General features: G+C 36.9%; 2 protein-coding genes across 2 annotated transcripts; one reads left to right on the top strand and one right to left on the bottom strand.

Annotated features, from left to right (window-relative positions):
- Positions 1–1074: 1074 nt before the first annotated feature.
- Positions 1075–7016, top strand: AGD6 (ARF-GAP domain 6). Its single transcript, XM_028226146.2, has 3 exons — positions 1075–2190; positions 2288–2377; positions 6299–7016. The coding sequence occupies exons 1-3, from the start codon at positions 1402–1404 to the stop codon at positions 6794–6796; spliced, it is 1377 nt and encodes a 458-aa protein (XP_028081947.2). The 5' UTR covers positions 1075–1401; the 3' UTR covers positions 6797–7016.
- Positions 7017–7856: 840 nt separating this feature from the next.
- On the bottom strand, positions 7857–18334 carry CHX20 (cation/H+ exchanger 20). The gene is made up of 4 exons (XM_028226152.2): positions 17913–18334; positions 16799–17794; positions 8789–9700; positions 7857–8547 (listed from the first exon to the last, which is right to left on the bottom strand). Exons 1-4 carry the CDS (start codon positions 18090–18092, stop codon positions 8155–8157), a joined length of 2481 nt encoding a protein of 826 aa, XP_028081953.2. The 5' UTR covers positions 18093–18334; the 3' UTR covers positions 7857–8154.
- Between the last annotated feature and the right edge of the window lie 3808 nt (positions 18335–22142).

Below are 22142 nucleotides of genomic sequence, written 5' to 3'. Positions count from 1 at the left end.
CGAATTGTGCCTTGCAGAGAAGTTTGTGATGTTAATACTTTCAAGATTGCCACTTCGCTGATTATGACGGGGATCGAACTGCCCGGTCAGTTCACGGGAGTCCAGGGGGCAGCGCCCCTTGGCGGGTCTGGGGCAGCGGCACGGCGGGGTCGAGAGGCAGTGCTCCCGAAGCAAAATGCAAAAATGCATTCCAAGTTACCTGTCCGCTTGAGTGGACATTCCCCTGCTCGAGCATAGAATGCTGAGCTCTAGAAGTTTATTCGCCTGCAAAAATACTGGGTGTTGTTTTTTCTCGCTCGAGCGGAACTTTCCGCGCACGAGCGTAGGTCTGCTCGAGCGGCCACTCTGACGCTCGAGCGGAGATCGCGGGACAATTTTCTATAAATACGTGTTTCAGTCCAAATCTAGGATTACTTCTCAAGATCTTCTTTTTGGGTTCTAATGTTTATATCTGGGTATATTTTTTTAGTTTTCTTTGATATTTTGATTGAGTATTCAACTCATGGTTTTAGAAATTTACATCAAAAGATTGTTTGTTTAATTTTATACAAAAAAGAGAGTTGTTCTTCGGTGGATTCTGAAAAATACGAGCCTGAAGTTTTGGTGGATTTCGGAGTGGCTCATCATCAAGACAATTCCGAGGTGAAGACGGGTTAGAAGAGGCACATAGGGGTTGCTTCAATTCGGGCATGGATCCGCTACGTAATTGAGAGTATACCTGTGTAATTCCTTTATATGTTCTTAGTGAATTGTTTTGTGGCTGTTGTCCGTGGTTTTTTTTATCACAATTGGAGGTGTCCAATTATGGTTTTTCCACGTAAAATCGTTGTGTCGATTTGTCTTGATTGTTTGATTGGGATTGTTGTTTACTGCTTTAAATTGATACATAATCACAAATTAACATCTAGGGAATTTTTAAATTTTTCAACTTCAAATTTAAAAAATATTCATTAAAAATAAAAAAAATACAAAAAAATAAAAAAATTAAATTTTTAAAAAACTAAAACCAAATATACTGATATTTTTTTAAAGTAAAAATTTAATAAAAATAAATAAATAATAAATTTAAAAATTAAAATTAGTGGGAAACAGCTCTGTATCTCTATCGTTCGTAACAGCTCATGAGATTGCACATAATTTGTGTACACCCTATCACTTGTCATCGCCAAAAGTTTTCGACGGTGTCGGCAATCTCGCTCCTCTCTCTCCCCCGAGAAAGCGAAAGGGCTTTCTCGCTCTAGATTTCTCATTCTCTGTCTCTCTTCTAGAACAGATCCAAATATGATCTGATCACCTCAAATCTTTATCTATACACGCATCAATTTCAACGTTTGATTTCAGTTTCTGTAGATTCAATTGAAGAGAGTTCTTAATTATCTACGATCTGATCGGAATCGGAAAATGGCGGCATCGAGACGCCTCCGAGACCTACAAGCTCAATCGGGGAACAAGATCTGCGTCGACTGCGCTCAGAAGAATCCTCAATGGGCGTCGGTGTCGTACGGCGTGTTCATGTGCTTGGAGTGCTCGGGGAAGCACCGCGGTCTCGGAGTTCACATCAGCTTCGTCCGATCGGTCACCATGGATTCGTGGTCCGAGATCCAGCTCAAGAAAATGGAGTCTGGAGGTAACGAGAAGCTCAATAGCTTCCTCTCTCAGTACGGCATCGCAAAAGAGACCGATATCGTCACCAAATACAACACCAACGCCGCCTCCGTCTACCGCGATCGCATCCAAACCCTAGCCGAGGGCCGCCCCTGGCGGGACCCTCCTGTGGTCAAGGAAAGCCTCGGCGCCAGCAAAAAGAAACCGCCGTTGAGTGGCGGCGGCGGCGGTAGGAATGGTAATTCTGGGGGGAATTGGGATAGTTGGGACAATTTTGATGAGGGAGGGTTCAAATCGTCGGCGGATGTGAGGCGGAACCAGTCGGTGAGCGATTTCAGGAGCGGCGGTGGCGGCGGAGGGGTTCCGTCGAGGTCGAGATCGACCGATAATATTTATACGAAGGCGCAATTGGAGGCTTCGGCGGCGAATAAGGAGAGCTTTTTCGCTAGTAAGATTGCGGAGAATGAATCGAAGCCTGAAGGTTTACATCCATCGCAAGGTGGGAAGTATGTTGGTTTCGGATCGAGTCCGGCCCCAATGCCCAGAAATAATTCTCAAGGCGATGTACTTTCTGCCGTTTCTCAGGTAATTCGTCGAATTCTCTCTGCATGTCAGCGTAATTCATGCAAAAGATTGATCTTTTAATGTATTGATCTTGTTTATTGTAATATGTTTGATTCAGGGATTTGGTAGGCTATCTATGGTTGCTGCATCGGCGGCACAGTCTGCGGCAAATGTTGTTCAAGTTGGCACAAAGGAGTTCAGTTCAAAGGTATTTGGCTTTTTTTGGAACTACTGTTAAATGACATGTTTTATGATTATGTTTTCTGCTATTATATATCTTTCATGTTTTTCTGTGCAAATTGTTTGTACAACTTTGATTTTAATGTTTTATTTGATTTTGCTGGTAGTGCTAATGATTGTTGTTATGCTTGTGTGTTGTTATGAAAATGCATGATGAGGAAAAAAAATGATCATGGATGCTTGTATGAACAATGACATTATAGAATTTAGATACTTCTACAATGCCATTACAGTGTGACTATACTTGCTGGGGGTTCTTGCAAGTTTGAATTAGGGAAGATTTAGGACGGTTACATGGATGATATGACCTCACAGTCACTAGCTCGTTGCATAAATTCACTGTCTTACATTAAGAATTGGCTTATAGTTCACCTGGATTGAATACTATACTGGGCCTGCTGTTGAAGAAATCTGGTTGCAAGTTTCTAGGTCAGAATTGGACCGTTGGTAGTAATTCATTTTAATCTAATTAGAAGATCTTAGCATGCATTTGATGCTTGGTCTATTTAGCATAGATATAGGCACACAGCACGGATATGCTGACACGACAATTTTTAAAAATACAGGACACAGTATGCGTGGAGCACATTCAAAATTTATTATATGCGAAATATTTGAATAGTTTATTCAAAGGCAATAAAAAAATAATACAACACTAATTAAAATTAAAAAGTCATATATTTCATAACATAAATATCAATATATTATTCACGTAACAATTATAAAACATTAGAATACATATGAAATATTTATCTGTTAAATGTTTTAAAACATATTTCTAGTGCACAAGTTACATTCTAAATAATTAAAAACATTGTTACCATGAAGAGATTCATCAAATAGATTGTGTTCAGATTGTTCGACAAGTGTTGCTGAAATGTTTGAGAAGTTCTTGTAAAGTGTCCGATGTTATTAATGAAGGCATGTTGAAAAAGTGCCGAACACGCTTTTAGAAGTATCAATAGAGTGTTGTGTCCGACTTGACATGCTTTCTCCATAGAAGTGTGCGTGCTTCTTAGTGATTGGTTGTTGAAGAAGCTTACCTAAGGCTTTGATCTAATAAATTGTGACTATGTCCTTTATCAGGGAACTTTTGTGATGGCATCCCCCAAGTGAGAGAAAAGAAGGGGGGGGGGGGGGGTTTCAAGTTGAGCCCGCCTGACAATGGAGAGAAAAACCCATCTCAAACCTCTCACATAATTCAGATGTGGCTGGGTTAGGTTGACAGAGTGAAGTTAGAAGAAGAGTTGATTTCACAACCAAGAGAGACGGATAGAGGGAGGGAGGGAGGGATTTTGTGATTATGGAGCCTACCTTGATGGATAGCAACATTTTAGGGTAAATTCGAAGTACAAGATATACTATACTTGGTGACATAAGGAGAAGTCAAGCAAGGAAAATTATTGATATGATGGTCAAGGGGCTCGGCCTTGAACATTTAGAGTTTATGATTGAGAACTTGAGATTTGGTTTTGCTTCAAGGTTGGTTGTGGTGTCAAACTGAAATTACCAACTTTAAAGTACCAATTGGAAGTTGGCAACTTCCAAGCAGACACCTTAAGGTGCCAGTTCCTCACCTAATCTTAAGAGAGGGTGGTTGGTTGTCTAGTTGCATGATGGAGACCATTTTATAAAAGTTGAGCTTCGTCAGATTGATGTCTCTCTACCACCAATACTCCCACCCTCCTTTATAATCTGGTCTATGCTGACTAGATTCGTTGGCTGTCATTATCTTTTAAAAATGTTTGCAAAATTGGTCTAGTCAATTTTTATTTATGAAATTGTTGGTGAAATCAAGTTCAAGTGAATTTGGTTATACAAATCAAGGCAATTACATAAATCTTGGGTGGTGAAAAAGAATTTGGAATAAAAAAAAATTCCTTCTTAATTTTCTCTCTCTTGAGTATTTGTGAGATTGAATTCAAGCATGAATTGTACTGGAATTTTAAATTATTTTTACACAATTGATTATCCTAATTTGTTGCAAATGGAAAATTTTGTTTGATTCATGCTATGGCATCGTGTTTGCTAGATGACTCCATGCTATCTTTCCCGCCGAAAACAAGAATGCCATGCCTACAAGATCTTTTACTTTTACTTTTTAATATATTTTATCAATTTATTATAATGTTAATATATTTGATAGATCTTATAGAAATGCACACACATTCACGGTTGTGGTGGAATCGTTGGTGGAATGGCTGACCTTGAAGTTTCTTCCATCTTCATCTTGAGGAATTGAATCTGATTTAAAACATCGGCAATGTTGGTAATCCTTGAAGCCACCATGTTGGAAGTTCCTTAATTCTCATCTCATTTTGTAGCCAGTAACAAAAGTTCTCAGCATTTGCATACTTGGTGTCTGGTGATCTAGCAGGTGGCAGAGGTGCCGGTCCCTGAAAGTGCTTTAGTTTTTATAATGAGCAGAGCACGAAGAAGCCAACCAAACCTAGAGTTGCAGCCTACTTGCTGCATTTGATATTATAGTAGTTAAGCACCAGTTATACCATCCAACCAGTGTGACTGTCCTTGTAATAGCTTACCCAAAGTGGCCTTTGGCTTATTTGGACTTATGTAAAGACAGTAAATATTGTTATTTTCATATGCTAGCCTTTGAGGGTGAAAAAGGCTCTGCAGAGAGGCACACTGTGTAATCCTAATGTCATTTTAGTTTTGATTACCTCAATGATTCTGAAGGTTTAGTATCTCATATGTAGCTTCACAACATACATGTCATTTGCTAGTTTTTTATTTTTTATTTTTTTAATTTATTTTAAATTTGTGTCGTTTGCCTTGTTGGGTTCCATTAGTGCGATGAATATCGATCTTTGATTGGACCAGTTGTCAAATCAAATAACAATAATATCACTTAAATATGAATATAGTTTACCAATGTTTGTTGATAGTGTGAACTTAATTTTTTAGGTTTTAACTTGGGCATTTTGGATGTATTTGTGATGCGTTTATGTTTGCACTACACAGCAATTGAAGCAGCATGGCAATCTCTTGCCACAACTATTGAAAATGTTGCTTTGTTGACGTGGAAATTTCCTCTTTGAATTGATTCTCATGAAATCCTTTCATTTTCCCTTCCCTTGATGTATGGTCAAATAGGTGCCACAGCATTTATGAGAGGAGCATGTAATCCACCAGTGGCTTTGGTAACATTTTAATCTCAAATATAATTTTCTTGAATTCTGTTGAATTAGCTATGGTTTTAACTACCAGGTATACCAGGGTCCTTACCCTTCCCTACCTCATAGCTCACAAATTTCCTTAAAACTGAAATTTAGATGTTTTCATGGGCTTCCTAAAAGTTAGAATCTTTATCTCATAGATCACAGAGATTCTGAGTCTTTTTAGAGATGGGACTTAAAAGGCAAGTGTCTTAGTTGTTTCAAATTTTTACCGAACTGTAAGGAGAGGATATCACATTAGAAAAAAAAAGAAAGAAAGGAAATTGTAATGTTACTAGGAAAAAAAGTCTTAAACTCAAGAGTAAACTCATGTTGTTATTGAGATGACTTATTCTTTGTTGGTTTACTAGATGGTAGGTATCATCAATGGCTAGGGCATGTATCGTGTTTTCCAATTGTACATTTAATTTGTTTTATTTTGTTTATTCCTTAAATTGTTGCAGTTTAATACTAATTTTGGTTGGTTAATGCCATTGAGTTTGCAGACTTTATCATCCTTTATATATTATGCGCGTTAATAGTTTTTTATGTTGAAAATTCTTCTTGGCCAAATGTGTTGGATTTTTTTTCTAGAAAATATGTTATATATAGAAGTTCTTGTCAATCTTTTGTGTGGTTATAATGATATTACTATTTGCCAAAAATAAGATGTGAATTTTGAAGCAAATCAACTTTTAAATCATTTCTAACAGGTGAGAGAGGGGGGCTACGATACCAAGGTGAACGAAACGGTCAACGTTGTCACTGCAAAAACAACAGAGATTGGACAAAAGACATGGGGTATCATGAAAGGGGTCGTGGCATTGGCCACACAGAAAGTAGAGGAGTACACCAAGGAAGGAGGTGCCAGCTGGAAAGCCGATGGCTGGCAACAAAATGAAAGTGAGAGAAATGGGTATTATCAGGAGTTTTCAAAAGATTCAAAAAGTTCCAGAGGAGAGCAGTCTTCAACTGGTGCACATTTTAATTCTGTCAGCTCAGGCTCTTGGGACGATTGGGACCATAAAGACAATAAGAACGAAGAATCCACAAAGGGTGCGGTGTCTAGTAATGGGGATGGCTGGGCAGGCTGGGACGATGGTAAGGATGATGGATTCGATAATTTCTACCAGAGTGCATCATCATATATGAAAGCTGTTGGTCACAATGGAAAGTCAGATACCAAGTGGAGTGACGGTGGCTTTTTCTGAGGTTAGTATATTATCATCGACTTTTCTTTCTTTTTTTTTTTTTTCTTTTTTCTTTTTTTAAATTGATTTTAAATGTGTACTTTTGCTGGGAATGGGCATTTCTGTATGAGAATTGTTTACAATATGTATAATGGTTAACATTGTGGGCTAAATTGCCCAACTAAAGAGGACAACAGCTGCAATTGAGTGTGAGGAGTCCTGTTTGTGACTCTTAAATTTAGAACGGTTTCTGATTTGTGATGACTATTTAATTTCTATGTAGATTTGAATTTTTTTAATAGCATAAAAATGATTTGCATTTTTAAATCATTTTTATGAAAAATGCTTGTTTGCCCTGACGGAATGAAATATGGTTTTTTTTCCCCCCTCTTTTGCTGTTGCTTTTTTTTTTGTTTTGTTTTGATATCTCTACTCAAATCTGTTGGCCAAATTCTAACAAATTCCTTCACCAATCCAATGTCCAAACATATTCTTAGGAATTCTGTTTCCTAGCTCAAATAGAAAATCAATGGTACCATTAAGCAACCAATTAAAATATAAAATATTTCGGTACGACGGTTCATGGATTTGGAAAGGGAAAAGAAAAAAGTATGTGAAGTGTGCAAGTGAAATTTAGTTATATTTCATTTACATTTTACCTTTTTCTTTTTTTTTCCCTTTTAAATCTCTGTCCAAATTCAGGAACATAAAAATCAGAAAAGAAAGAGTTTTGATAAAGAATTTTGGTAATATATAACAACCCTTATAATCCTCATTGCTTATGTCTTATGTGGTCAATAACAAAGTATTGCCCCCCCCCCCCCAACCCACACTGCAACCAGCTTCCCCTCTCCCTCATCTCTCTCTCAGGCTTGTTGCATCTGCAAAAACCTGATTTGCAACAAGTAATTTTTTTAATTTTTATATCATTTAGTCTAACAGAGAGCTCAAATAGAGCCTTTGGAGTAGATGATTTCATTTTTTGATCTGTTCATGCTTTTACAAGACTTGGAAATGAAGAAACCACAATCAATGAGCTTATGAATACAGAAACTAAATACAGAGTTGAACATCAAAAATATATTGGCGTATAAGATTTTCAGCATATCTTATAAATCTTGTCTACCCACAATTGTAGTTACAGTATCCGATAATGTAGTATCACCAATAAACAATAAAGCTACATGATGTGGAGGGTCAATCCCATTTTTCAGGTACAACTATCTTGTCACGTATGCATAGAGAATCGAAGACAAGAAATTATTAGATGGTGATACTAATGATATGGTATCACCATTGTATTGAAGTTTTTATCCTATCTGTGGGAACTGAACTCAAAGATCATAGTACACATCTACATACCCAAATTCTTTGGGTGGTCACACACAATCTGTTTGAGTTCCCACTGGACTTGATGGCCCATGGGATGTTGTTACTGGACCATCCTCCAGGTCCATTATCTTTGACACTGGGGCTTCCTCTGTGTGGGCTAGATCATGTTGTTGGATCACCAGAACTGATGACACTATCCCTTGGCCCGGACAAGCCAACATGTCCCCTATGGGCCCTAGCTCTGCATGCTCAGCCTCTCGGTCTGCTAATTCGGCCACCATGGATGATGGGAACCGGCCTTTGCCTACAACCATGAGGTTGTAGTCTCCGCTTTGCCCTATCTCCATAACCCCGCTGACAATATTGCTCGACACCTCGGTGTACTCCGCCACTCCATCCCACTTGTTCCGAAACTCCACCACAGCTCCTTCATCCAGCTCCTGAAAAGTTTGCCGACAAAAATTGAGTCAAAACTCGAGTACCTTACATTCAATTATGGTATGCCTATAAAAATTTAAAAATTATTTTACTGAACTCATCCATATTTGACATGTCATCGTTTATATTTTTTTGTCGATTAATTTTGTGTATGTAAATTTTTTTATATTAAATATAATCATCATAATATTATCAATATAATAGTTGTCTAATGATGATGAGATGTATTTATAGAGAGATTACCTTTTCCTTCTCACGGTTCATAATGGCTGTTGAGAAGGTGTAACTTTTCTCTCTACTCTTATCTAGTGACGGACGTAAGATAACTCCGTTAGCCTCAAAGCCATCTTTCTCAATGAACCTCACAACGGTCACCTTAACGGACGGATGCTCCGCCATCCTTCCACCCAGTTCCAGTGCCTCGCGATCGTCAGGCCCACCAAAGAACACAATGCACACTCTTTGTGCCACGGTGGCAGTGGCCCCAGGAGTTCGTTGGGATCCACCATTGAATCCCCGGTCCACAAGCACCGCCACTGAACATGGCGCATTCTTCAACACCTTTTGATTGACTCCTCTCCAACCGTGGCCCACATTCTCCACCTCTTCTTCGTCACCTCCATCCTCTCTCCTCCTCCACTGTTTGTGGAAAGGCAGTATGATCATGGTCACTCTCTTGTCTTCTGCCATGTGGCATATGTCCTCGTGCATAGAGGACAATGGTGATATTGCAGTTGTGGGTCGGATGCTGACTCGACCGAGTTGGCCGTAAGCTTGGAACGCGACAGCCACTCGGTCATGCAACTCGCACCCACCTTGGCGGTTGATGAACGGAAAACCATTCTTCCGGGCACGTTGGACCATGACAATCGAGGAGGACCGCTCGGTGAGCTCCACAAGATGCATGATGTAGAGTTTGAGTCGGGACTTGATGGTGGATCGAGTTGATTCGATGACATTGATGAGGGAAGGGATGTTTCCAGGGCCGTGGACGCAAGCAAGGACTCGAAGTTCATCCTTGATGTTGTTGAAGTTGGCGGAGTGTAATTGGCCGGGGCGAGCGGGCTTGAAGATGGCCATAACTGTAGGAGTTGTGATGAAGGTGGTGAATAATGCCATTAGCACCATTATTGCAAAGACCTCGTCATTTAGTACCTGTTGCACATTATACAATACAGAAATGAAAAAATGAATTACAAATATAATTTTTTATATATAAAACTAACAATATGGTTCTTGCATTTTTACTATTATCAAAATTAATTTTTTTTTCTTTTCACTTTGGGTGGGGCATCTCTTCAGGGCACGAGCGAGCAACTCTAACAAGTAACTATCTTTCTGTTCCGATCCTTATGTATGAGAGTTCATAGACCGGATTACAAGAGTCGGGAGTACTTGGTCGGACCCTATGAAATTTTTTATAATAGAAATTTAGTCATCATATTTTTATTTTTCTTTCAATATTTAGGAAATTCTTATTTTAGTTTCTCACTTCTATACACAATACAGAACGAACATGCACGTTATGCAATTTACTTATTTTTATTTTTATTGTTGTTATTAAATTATAAGGACTCCAAGTTGATACTGTGAAGTGTAAACTTGTAACAAATTGATTGATTATTTCTACAGGAGTCTGATATATATATATATATATATATATTTGAGTGTAAAAATGGTATCATGTAAATTAGTGTAATTGGTCAATAAAATGTTATAAATATTTATCCCCCTAATCCAAATAAAATAAAATAATAATAATATATATATTTTAAACTAAAAAAAGCTAAAAGTCAAAAGTTGTTTGATTTTACTAAATAAAAGTAATATGGTAATTTTTTTTATACAAAAAATCAAAGTTTGAAAGACCAAAAAAAAAAATCTATAATAAAAAGGTAACTTTTTAATGATTATAAAACACATCAATATTTTTAAATTGTAAAAAATAATAAAAAGAAGTACTAAAAAAATAATTGGCAAATACCACCTAACTATTGTCCATAATTTTGAAGTCTAGTCCTACCCTTGGTCTGCCCTAAACTTTAAATAAAATGATTAATAAATAAATTGTGTTTTTTTTAATGAATTTGACTTGTTTCCAGTTGAAAGTTAAATTGGATCAGAGAGTTGAGGCCTCTGACCTGGAAAAATTATTAAACGGAAGACTCTTACCGATAAAAATTTATAAAAACATAATCCATTTGAATTTTTTCAACAACTCTTGTTGGTAAGAGTTTTCCGTTTAATGATTATTTCCGATTATAGTCTTCCATTTAATGACTTTTTCCAGTTAAAAATCTCAATTGTTTAGTCCAATTCAAATTTCAATTGAAAACAAGTCATTCCTATTTTAGGGTAATTATTCAGTAATCTCGAAATATGGACACGTGATATTCTATAGTATTATAATTGATGGAGAATGTAGGTAGGTGGCGTGTTATGTTGGGTAATTGGAGAACGTATTGGGACATATTGAATAATAATTAATTAAAAAATACAGACACATAATACTCCAGAAATATTGAATAATTTCCTCCCATTAAAATATCCATCAAATCAAGTTGTTTGAATGTACACTGCTAATCAAAGACCATCTAAGGGTTAGTTTCAAAATTAATTGTTTAATTTTTACAAAAGTATATATAAAAGAATAAAAAAAATAATTAATCTTTTATATTGATTTTGTGACTTTTTAACTAAAACATAAACAAAGCATAGTGCTTTTCGTTGGTGCAATATTGCACCAAATGAAATGATATGAATGGCCAAAGGGTAATATTATATAGTCAAAAAATTATTTAAAACATCAAATCAATAAATTATATTTATTGGTGTAGTTCACATCTCATTAATTTAAATACACTATACTTCTTACTCTTAGAATAAGAATTCATGTTATTTTTTATGACTAATAGTTAAAAGGAGACATTATTACGTTTTATCGCAACTTTTTGCAAATAAAAAAAAATATATTATAAACTCAGAATAAATATTTAAAAACAATAAATAAATAAATAAATAAACAAGATAGCAAAAAAACAAAATGCTATTTTTTCAACAATTGTAGGAATCAAAAAAATAAAAATAAATAAATGTTCAAAATTTATGATCAAAGATTAAGATTTATTTATAGTGTGACCTCATAATAAGAATTTTAAATATACACTTTTGATTTTGACTACGAAATATAGATCATATTCTTGTTTGTTTTACCAATTTCCTAGAAAAATAAACAAGAATTGTAGGAGTCCAAGAAAAATAAATCAAAAAAGTGTTCAGAATTTATAATCAAATATTAAGATTTATTCATAATGTGATCTCATAATAAGAATTTTAAATATACGCTTTTGATTTTAACTACGAAATATAGATCACAGTCTTGTTTGTTTTACCACAAATATTGTTTTATTAAATACAAAGTTTTGTATGACCCATCGTCGTTGATGACGACATAGCAAAACAAAAAACATAAAAAATTCAATCAAAATGTCAAAATCTTGATTTGGAGGTCCAAAGATTATGGAACTACATCTACACATACACACTATGAAAGAGATGTCCAGTTGCCTTCGCAAAATATATATATATTGTTAGGTTTTATTTCTTGGCAAACCCGTTTGACAAAACTTCTTTGAGTTGTAATTTTTTTTCGCATTTTTATTTCAGTGAGACTTTGAGTGTTTAGATGCGAATCCAACCCGAATCAAGCCTTTCAGAGAAGTTTGTGTTGACAATGCTTTCAAGATTGCCACTTCGCTGATTATGACGGGGATCGAGCTGCCCGGTCAGCTCGCGGGGGTCCAGGGGGCAGCCCCCTTGGCGGGTCCGGGGCAGCGCCACGGCGGGGTTGAGGGGCAGCGCCCCCGAAGCAAAATGCAAAAAATGCATTAAAAGTTGCCTGTCCGATCATATTATATTTTTCCAGATTTTCCAGTTTTGGCCTTCCCGCTCGAGCGGGGAAAGGGACGCTCGAGCGGGAATTGGAAGCTCTCAGCATCTCTGCAGTCGCCTGCAAAAGTACTGGATAGTGTGATTTGCCGCTCGAGCGGCAAAACCGACGCTCGAGCGTGGAGCCTGTATGAAATCACAGAATTTGAAGTCTCCGCTCGAGCGGGGGAAAGGGCGCTCGAGCGGACCGCGCGATCCCAGATTTCCAGATTTGATTAAAGAGTTGGTTTTCTTCTGAAATTAGGATTGCTTTGGTTTTCTATAAATAATTGGTTTTCTCCCAACACTAGAGAGACTTCTCCAGATCTTATTTTTGGATCTTAAGGTTTATATCTGGAGAGATTTTGCTAGTTTTCTTTGATGCTTTTATTGAGTATTCAACTCATGGTTTAAAGAGAGTACATCAAAGGTTGTGTTTTGTTCTACAAAAGAGAGAGTTATTCTTCAGTTGTGGATTCTGAAGAATTCGAGCCTGAAGCTTTGGTGGAATCCGGAGTGGCTCATCAGAAAGACAATTCCGTGGTGAAGATGGGGTTGGAAGAGGCACATAATGGTTGGTTCAATAAGGCGTTGTGGATTCGCTAGGTAATTGAGAGTATACCTGTGTAATTCCTTTAATTCTTCTTAGTGGATTGTCTTGTGGCTGTTGCCCGTGGTTTTTTGATCACAGTTGGAGGTGTCCAATTGTGGTTTTTTCCACGTTAAAATTGTTGTGTCTCTTTGTCTTGATTGTTTGATTGTTTGATTGTTTGATTGGGATTGTTATATTCTGCTTTAAATTGATACATAATCACAAATCAACATCTAGGGGATTTCTAGATTTTTCATATATATATATTGATAAACTAAACTATAAGACAAAACGATTATATATGTAGACAAATCTACACAAGCTAATATTATAAATTTAGATTTGGATACTTCTTTTTGTTTTTCAAAATAAATTGGAAAACAAAATTGTTTTTTGGTTGTTGTTTTGTTACTCGACTTATTTGAATATGATTGATTTTTCATGAGACATCAATTGTGAAAAAATTTGATAAAAAATTTATTTTTGTGTAGCATTATTTTTCTTTACATGATAACTAGCATATTACGGGTATAATAAATAATAAAAATTAGTTTTAAAATTAAAATAATAATATAAAATTTATTTAATATATGTAGTAAAAATAATTTATAATCAATTAAATTTTATTCATTTTTATCAGAATTACACATAAGAGAAGGTTTTTATTCTTATGTGTTATAAGTTAATTGGTAAAAATTAAAGAAAAAATTACAAAAATTATATTTATAATAAAATATAAATATATTTCATTTTATAGATTCCGTAATTTTAATTTAGCATGTGACTGTAGCAAATTACATTTGTTAATATACTAGTTTTTTCTTATTTTGTAAAGTGTAAAAGTTTATCTACTCAAAATTATAAATTGTTTTATGTCATAACTCTTTGTGAAAAGGAAAATACTATAGATCCCAAATAAATTATCAAATTTTCTACCAAACCTCTCACATGGGTATGAGACCCACACATTGCCACACCCATGTGAGAATGTGTGGGTCTCACACCCATGTACGAGAGGTTTGGTAGAAAATTTGGTAATTTATTTGGGATCCCTAGTATAACTCTTGTGAAAATGGATTAGAATTAACTTGCGATTTTCGACTAAACATTAGAAGTGAGCTAAAAACTAGTCGACTCAATATTTATGCCAATGCGACATTCACTCAATTATTAAAAATTATCTTGATCATTATAAATTATCTTTATCGGTTCGTGACAGGTATGAACTAGTTTGAGAGTTCCAATATTAGATTAAATATTAAAAATGAGCCTAGAAAATATAATCGAATCGATTTTTTTTCAATAATTTTTGGGTTAAGCCTATAATACATCATATTTTAATAACTCAATATCATAAAATATAAAAAAATCTTAATGTTTACAATGCTTTTTATCAATCAATAAAAAATATTTATAAATACTACGAGAATTGCATTCTAACATAAAAATTTTATATGATACTAATGACCCAATGAAAAGACGGAAAAAAGAGAAAATAATATCTTATTATGTAATTAATAAAATAAAATGGTGAAAAATGTAATGCTATATAGAATTACTCATTCAAGAATGTATAGTAAATATAAATTGGTGGATGATAATATGGTGATTATTATAAAGAGAATAGTAAGGCTTGAATATAATTTACTAAAAAATAAAAAAAGAGAGAAAAAAGAAAGCATTCTAGATATAAGTACAAGGGGCATATGTTGGGAATCCAGAGTTAAAATGTTCAAAACAATGTAATCTAAACGGCTAACCCAATCTTAAAACTTTATTCACCCAAAAAAATCTTAAAACTTTGAATTTGACTATATTGCAAGTTCTCTTACTTAGTGGAAAATCTTATTGTTGTTAGGGTTGAGCAGCGAATATACTAATTCGTAAAAACCGACTGAATCGAACTGATCCGTCGCATTTTGGACGGATACGTGATGACGATCGGACGGTTGTGGATTGATTTTCTCCAATCCGCCAATCTGGCAGACGGATGGCGGATTTGAGATTCCTTTGGCCGCAACCGAACGGCCAAACCGCGAGCACCCCTAGTAGTTTATAAGACTTTGTGTTTTCAGTTTGTTTAAATATTCTATTTGTGTTTTCAATTAAAAAAGAATTTAAATATTCTATTGAAAAAAATTTTCAACTTGAATATCTTTTTTGAATTGAAAAAAATAAACGTATTATTTATCTATATTTTTTGGTTTTTAAATCTATCTCTAAAAATAATAAATAGAAAATATGATATATGCTGGTTGGTTTTTGTTTTCAAAAATAGATATAGATGTAACAATACAGAGACATATAATCTCTACTACTGCTCTATTTATGGTTTTGGTGGTTTGAATTATTTTTATATTTTAAGAACCATAGATTATAATACTTTATGTGGATGATGCATGCCATGATTGTGATATTCTAAAGTTTCAAACTTTCTTACTTTGGATGAGGCATGCAGTGATTGTAATATTTTTTTAAGTCATTGACTGTAATATATATATATTTTTTTAAGGAAGTACACAAGTTGAATTATGTTGAAAATTTATAAAATTTTAAACCGCCAAACCGATTCGCATCCATTCGCCAAACCGCTCAATCCACATCCGCCGGATTGACGGATGGATGCAGATTGATTTTCTCCAATCCGCTAATCTGGCGGACGGATGGCGGATTGGGGGTTCCGTGGCCGCAACCGACCCGCGCCCATCCCTAATTGTTGTTGTTAGTAGGACAACTTATCGATTAACAACCCTTTTATATTACTTGTTCTTTACAAGAATCGGCTTTTTATTTTATGTTTGCCAAATAAATTTTATAGATTATGTCTTTCTTTGATTCATACTAAATAATGAATTATATAATATAAAAAATTGTCTTAATTTTGTATATAATTTTATAATTGTACAACACTACACATGCTTAATCATTGTACCAAGTGTTTTTTTTTTAGCAATATTATTAATATATATTTCAACTTAACATTTTCAATTACAAAAATAAGACATTACATTAATTCATTAATCATGACAAGAATTCTCTCCTTCTAAGATTATATTAGTACATAGGAAAATAAAAAAATACGATACGCATTTTTTGTTTCTTCTTCTTCTTTTGTTTTTCTTCTTTTATTTTATTCTTTCATATTCTCCTTTCTCAAAAAAGGAGAGGATTAAAAAGATAAAAATAAATTCAAGATAACTTTGTTCTAACAATTATTTACTTAATTGGTGGATTAATATATGTAATTAGCGAAAAATTATGCGATAGCCTTGAATCAGAATATCCTACTAATAGTTATTTACATGGTGTTGTCGGTAAATGAGTATTGTAAACCTATTAAGTAAGTCATTTCAAACGTCTTAGCCTCTGTTTGGGAAGAGATTTTTTAGATTTTTTTGACTAAAATAGTTACAAAAAATAAAATAGATTATTTTAGTCACAACAAATAAAACATCACATCCAACCCATAATCATTATACTCTTCTCTAAAAAAAAAAAAATCAAAAATACTAAAAAATCAAAAATTCCTTAAACTAAAATAGCCAAAAAAATCAAAAATCTAAAAAACCAACCCACTTCCCAAACCAATCTTCAGTTGCCTAACAAATATGAATGACACCATCGCCTACTCGTAAAATTCTCAATGATTAACTGAGTCAACCCAGTGAGTTGAACCCATAGCACAAGTTAGTCAAAACCATAAGAAAATGCTAAAATAAGCATGCATGACATACCTTCTTCTCCTTGCCAATGTTGAGGACGATGAGCTCCACCAGCCCTTTGGTATTCATCAAAACACCGAGCGTTATCGCCTCTCTGGCTGGAATCATACACATCATCGCCACCGCAAACGTTCCGATAATCTTCCCGGAGCACGCCGTCGTGATAACAAGCGCCAGCAGCCCCCAAGCCTGCCCCCCGCGTATTTTAGCAACGTCGGTCTTCAACCCGCTCGAAGCAAAATAAAGCGGAAGAAGCAATCCCGACACGAAATCTTCGATTCTTTCGATCAATCTCTCCGCAAATTCACCTTTCGGAATGGTTAATCCGAACACAAAAGCACCAAAAATTGAATGTATTCCGATAAAATCAGTCACAAAGCCCGAAACCATCACTCCGGCGAGAGTCAGAGTGATGTAGGCCTCGTGCTCAGGCGAGCACCGGCGAGCCACCCAGCGCATCGCCGGCCGGATCACAACCATCATGAAGGCGACGAAGGCGACGCCGGAGAGAAGGACGTAGACCGACACCAATGGGCTCTTGTGAGGGCCGGCGAGTGCGACGGCTAGGGCGAGGAGGATCCAGGCGGCGAGATCGTTGAATGCGGCGGCTGCCATGGCGGTTTCCCCAACTCGAGTGGTGAGAAGTTTGAGCTCAGCGAGTATGCGAGCGAGGACTGGAAAGGCGGTAATGGACAGAGCGACTCCCATGAAGACTAGGTACTGTACATAACCGACTTTATCGGCTCCTTTTACAGATTTTCGAAGCACGAAAGCAACTCCTATACCGCAAGTGAACGGAAGTGTGATTCCGGCTGCAGCGATGGCGAAAGCTCGTCTTCCGCTCCGGCGAATCGAGGTTAGATCCAATTCCAGACCGACAAGGAAGAGAAAGAACAAGAGACCGATGCTTGCAACACTTTCTAAAATCGGAGTACTCCATGTGGGGAAAATCCGGTGCCTGTAATGTTGGTTTCTTCCAATTGCCGATGGACCGAGAACAATCCCTCCCTGAAAATTACAAATACATATCATATCATATTAGATCAGATCAGGTCGTGTTTGGTGGTTAGAAATTTTAATTATCAAAATCAAATGCAGTTTTCTCGGGAAATAAACAAACACGTACGATGATTTCCGCAATAACTTTAGGTTGACGGAGGGGCTTGAGGAGGAAGGCGAGGATTCGGCTGACAAGGAGGATTAGTGTGGTCTGGACGATTAAGAGAGGGAAGGCGTAGTTTAGAGGATTGTCACCTTGCCAAATTCCATTAGAGGAGGTTTTAATGGAGGTTATATTGACTGTCATGATTGTTTGGAATGAGTGTTCTTGAAGCTCGATCTCACTATGGTTTGTTTAAATCATGAAATGGATTTTTGAATTTTGTATATATATAGACAATGCTGTGTTTAAGTCGCTGGAAATTGAGGAAGATAAACTTTGTCAGGTGTGTACGTCATCAACTGGAAGAGAGACTGAAGAAGAGGGGGCTCTATGCCCCCGTGTAATATATAGGACTCGTTATTCCTTGCCTTGTCCATGAATGCAACCAGGCCACATACAATTGACTTATACTTAGGACTCGTTTGGGAATCCTCCCATTCAGTTAAAAAATAATTAAAAAAAGTTAAAAAATCAATAATTCATACTAAAAAATTAAATATTTTATATTTTTTTTACTTTTTACACATCTTTTCGTAAAAAATTAAAAATTCATCTCAAACATATTAATTTTTTTAGCTCATATTTTAGTCAAATAACTAAAAAATTACTAAATTAGCATGTTCCCAAACGAGGCCTTAGTGATGTGACATTAAAATTAATTTCACTTCATAGAATATTTGATAAATTAAAATAAAAAATTATATATAAACTTATTTTTTGGATTTATTTTTAAATTCAATGATGTGTCAAAAAAGATAATTTGTTGATAACTAAATTATCAACTAATCACCTTCTTGACATATCACTGGATCTAAAAAGTGGGTACTCAATTAAAATTTGATACTTATCAAACTCATCATTAAAGTATAATTTTTAAGAATGATAAATTAAATATTTCAAGTTTTTATTTTATTTTATTTTATGACATTGTGATTCGGAAAGGTGGTGGCACCATGATTTATTCAGAATTGAGGAGAAAAACCGGCATGGTATTCAATGATTGGTACATGATACGAGTCATCATATAACTAGAGGCTGCTGAAGTGCCATGCATATAGCTAGTCCATGTACTTATGGGGCTGCTGAAGTGTCATGCATAATTATTCCACCATCTGCTATTATTTATGTGGTGTTTTTATTTTTATTAAATAGTTAGGTAATAGAGACTGATAAAAATTTATGTTTTTCATTAGTGAAAATATTATCTACATTTATAGACAACGCTATATGATATTTAGAAAATATCTGACAACTTTTCCTCTTATTATAATGTCTAATAAGTAGAAGTTTCCATGTGTCCAATAAAATTAAGGTTCTGTGATTGAGTAAAGCTACCATCCTAGAAAATTTACTAACAAATTGGCTTGGAAGTTGAGATTCAATGAGTGTTTTGTAAGGTTCATGCACAAAATGAATTCAGAGGATGCGTTGATATTTTTAGATGAAATCTCAAGTAAAAATTTGTAAATCCCTAGCATTGTTATTTATGATTTGTATTCACTAATTTTTATTTTTATTTTTATTTTTTTTGGGACTATGTAAACATTTAGCTCCTTCAGAGGACATGTAGCGCCAACATAATATTTTTCAAAATAAATATATGATAATTTATTCATCCAATAATAATACAATGGCATTATGTGTACAGTGACGTTATAATAAGCATGTATTATTATTTTGTTTACTATTGACTATTTCATAAGTAATAATGATGATACTCTGAACTCCAGATAGAACGGGTCGGATTAATCCACACTTCCCACACCGTTGCCCGGGTGTTGAGCCCACCGAAAAACCTGCACAAGAGTTCAACGGGGAACGGGAAGTCCCCCAGTAAACCCTCCGATGAACAAGTTAGAGAAGTGACAGTGATAGATGATAGAGATGGAATGATAATAGAAAACTTAACATTTTCTTTGTCTTAGGAGCCTGCTTATATCCTTTGCTCATCATTTTCTTGTCCACTTCGAATGTCATATTGGCCGAAAGTCTATGTTCTAGCTAACCTTGTTCATGGTGAAGTTGTTCTGTTCCGACGTGATGAGTTGTCGTAATAAATGCTGCAGGGAAACTCATTAATGGCTAATGTGTGGTGTAATAACTCTACAGGATCTTTGTGTGCTAATGTGGCTAGTTCTTTACTTGCCAAGTGTTTAGATGTCATTGGTGCTTGGTGTAGTGTTGAGTTTTAGTATTTGAATCATAGATTGGGCCTTAAGCGATGGGCCATATCGCTTATGGGCTTACCCATGTTAGTAGTCCCCCATTCCCAAGTGCAGCTTCAATCCAACGAAGGGAATAAGGAAGAAAACAGGGGTTGTTAAAGGTCGACAAAGGGAAGACCGAATGGGAGATGGGCCGACCGCGCAGGGTGACCGAGTAGAGGGCTGACCGTAAAAGGGGCCGACCGCGAAGGGCAACAGAGTGGACAGACCGACCGTGAAGAGGGCTAACCGCGAAGGGGGACCGAGTAGACGGACCGACCGTGAGGAGGGCCGACCGCGAAAGACGACCAAGTGGAGGGGAAGTGGCGGTGCGCAGGGCTCGAGGAGCGACGGGGCACGTAGTGATGTGAAGTGGAATAGACGAGGTAGGGGAAGGGTGCAGTGGATTGTGGTCGTACACGTAGCAGAATCCCATGGTGGGGGAGGCAATGTGTTAAACAATAAGCAAAGGGATAGGGTAATGTATGGCGTTAAAAAAGGCCGATTAGGAAAAAAATTTTGAAAATTTTCAAACTGGCGAAATTTAATCTTAACCCTTAGAATATAGGCAAACCGTGGCGTTTGGGGTTATTCGCTTTACCTACCTTTTTGCAAAAAACCAACACGTCCCAGAAGTAAACTCACTTGTTTCCAGTGATACACCTCTGCAACAATTTGTGAACTTCGTTGTGCCAGCGTCTGAAGCTATACAGAGACACATAAGAGAGATGGCTCGAGATGAAATGCCAACCATGAGATTAAACTCTTTGGGGGACAACGACGTAATGGAGCTGGCAGAACAATATCGGGCGGAACGAATGGAGGAGAGGGGAGCGAGACAAGTGGTGCGGGCCCGTCCTACAACGATGATCCCCGTTGCTAGGCCTATTAGCCAAGTGGAGCTAGACCACTGGCACACCAAGGCCGACAGGTCCACATTTACGATGAAAGAACTGGAGGAGGTACGAAGGAAGTACCAAATTCCGGTAGAGATAGAGTTGAGTGTGCCCACATCTAAGGAGAGGGTGTCAGATGTGCAGCCGACAGAGTTCTCGTTGTACGAAGAAGCATTGCGAGCGGGGTTGAGGTTGCCCATCCCTCAAGTGGTAATAGATATACCGAACAGACTGGAGACGGCGCCAGGGCAGCTGATACCCAACGCATGGAAAATTATAATGGCCTGCGTGATCACATGGCGACGGGCGACCGAGGGAGTGGCAATGACAGCAGCAGAATTCTTTTCTCGCTACAAAGCGTCCGGTCAGCAAGAGACGTGGGTGACTTTGCAGGCGGTGGCAGGTAAAGAGTTAGTAGCCGGGCTGCCATCGTCCGTAAATGGGTGAAGATCGAGGTGGTTCTATGTGTCAAAAAATGGAGCGGAGGGGGTGCGCATGACATGGAAGGTCCCCACGAAGTCGACGGAGCCAAAGTTAGGAGAGGAGACGAAAAGTAAGCTAAAAAAGGTGAAGGAGTGGAGGCAGAAGGAGGGTGTTAGGTGGGATGACCTGGTCCATCCTTCAGTTTTACATGCCTTAGGGTTGGGACCGCAGCCGATGGAGGAAGACCCTGCAGTGGAGGAGTTGGAGGCAAGGTGAAAGGCGGAGGAGGTGTAAGAGCAGAAGACCTTTGCCAAAGCAGAAAAGTTTAAATAAGCACGGTTGGGGCCTACCCCTAAACTAGTGATGAGGGAGCGGGTCCGACCGCGTCCCAAGCCACTGGGCGACAAAGACTGGACTGGCTTCGCCCCACTACCGCCCCCAGTAGACACATTGAAGGAGAGGGGCAAGCAGGAGGTGGAGGCGGTGTTGAAGAAGGCAAAGAAGAAGAGGAGAGCACTAAGGATGCATTTGTTTGGACGGACTGGATAAGGGGGGATTGTAATCCTTCAGACTATTAGTCCTGGGATACATTGCCCCGGGACTATTTGGTTGGACTAAATTTGTATCCTATGTTTGTTTAGTCATGTGATTAGATGTCTGGATTGGACTAT

This window comes from Camellia sinensis, chromosome 3 (genome assembly GCF_055761805.1).
Source record: "Camellia sinensis isolate YWXY chromosome 3, ASM5576180v1, whole genome shotgun sequence".
In the NCBI taxonomy this organism is placed as follows: Eukaryota; Viridiplantae; Streptophyta; class Magnoliopsida; order Ericales; family Theaceae; genus Camellia; species Camellia sinensis.
This window is presented reverse-complemented; position numbering and strand designations above follow the sequence as displayed.

Excerpts from the sequence above, each read along its gene's own strand:
- AGD6 (XM_028226146.2), top strand. The coding sequence starts at position 1,402 with ATGGCGGCATCGAGACGCCTCCGAGACCTACAAGCTCAATCGGGGAAC. Across the intron at positions 2,191-2,287 it reads TACTTTCTGCCGTTTCTCAG|GGATTTGGTAGGCTATCTAT; the intron begins GTAATTCGTCGA and ends TGTTTGATTCAG. Across the intron at positions 2,378-6,298 it reads CAAAGGAGTTCAGTTCAAAG|GTGAGAGAGGGGGGCTACGA; the intron begins GTATTTGGCTTT and ends CATTTCTAACAG.
- CHX20 (XM_028226152.2), bottom strand. The coding sequence starts at position 18,092 with ATGACAGTCAATATAACCTCCATTAAAACCTCCTCTAATGGAATTTGG. Across the intron at positions 17,795-17,912 it reads AAGTTATTGCGGAAATCATC|GGAGGGATTGTTCTCGGTCC; the intron begins GTACGTGTTTGT and ends TGTAATTTTCAG. Across the intron at positions 8,548-8,788 it reads TGAACCGTGAGAAGGAAAAG|GAGCTGGATGAAGGAGCTGT; the intron begins GTAATCTCTCTA and ends CAAACTTTTCAG.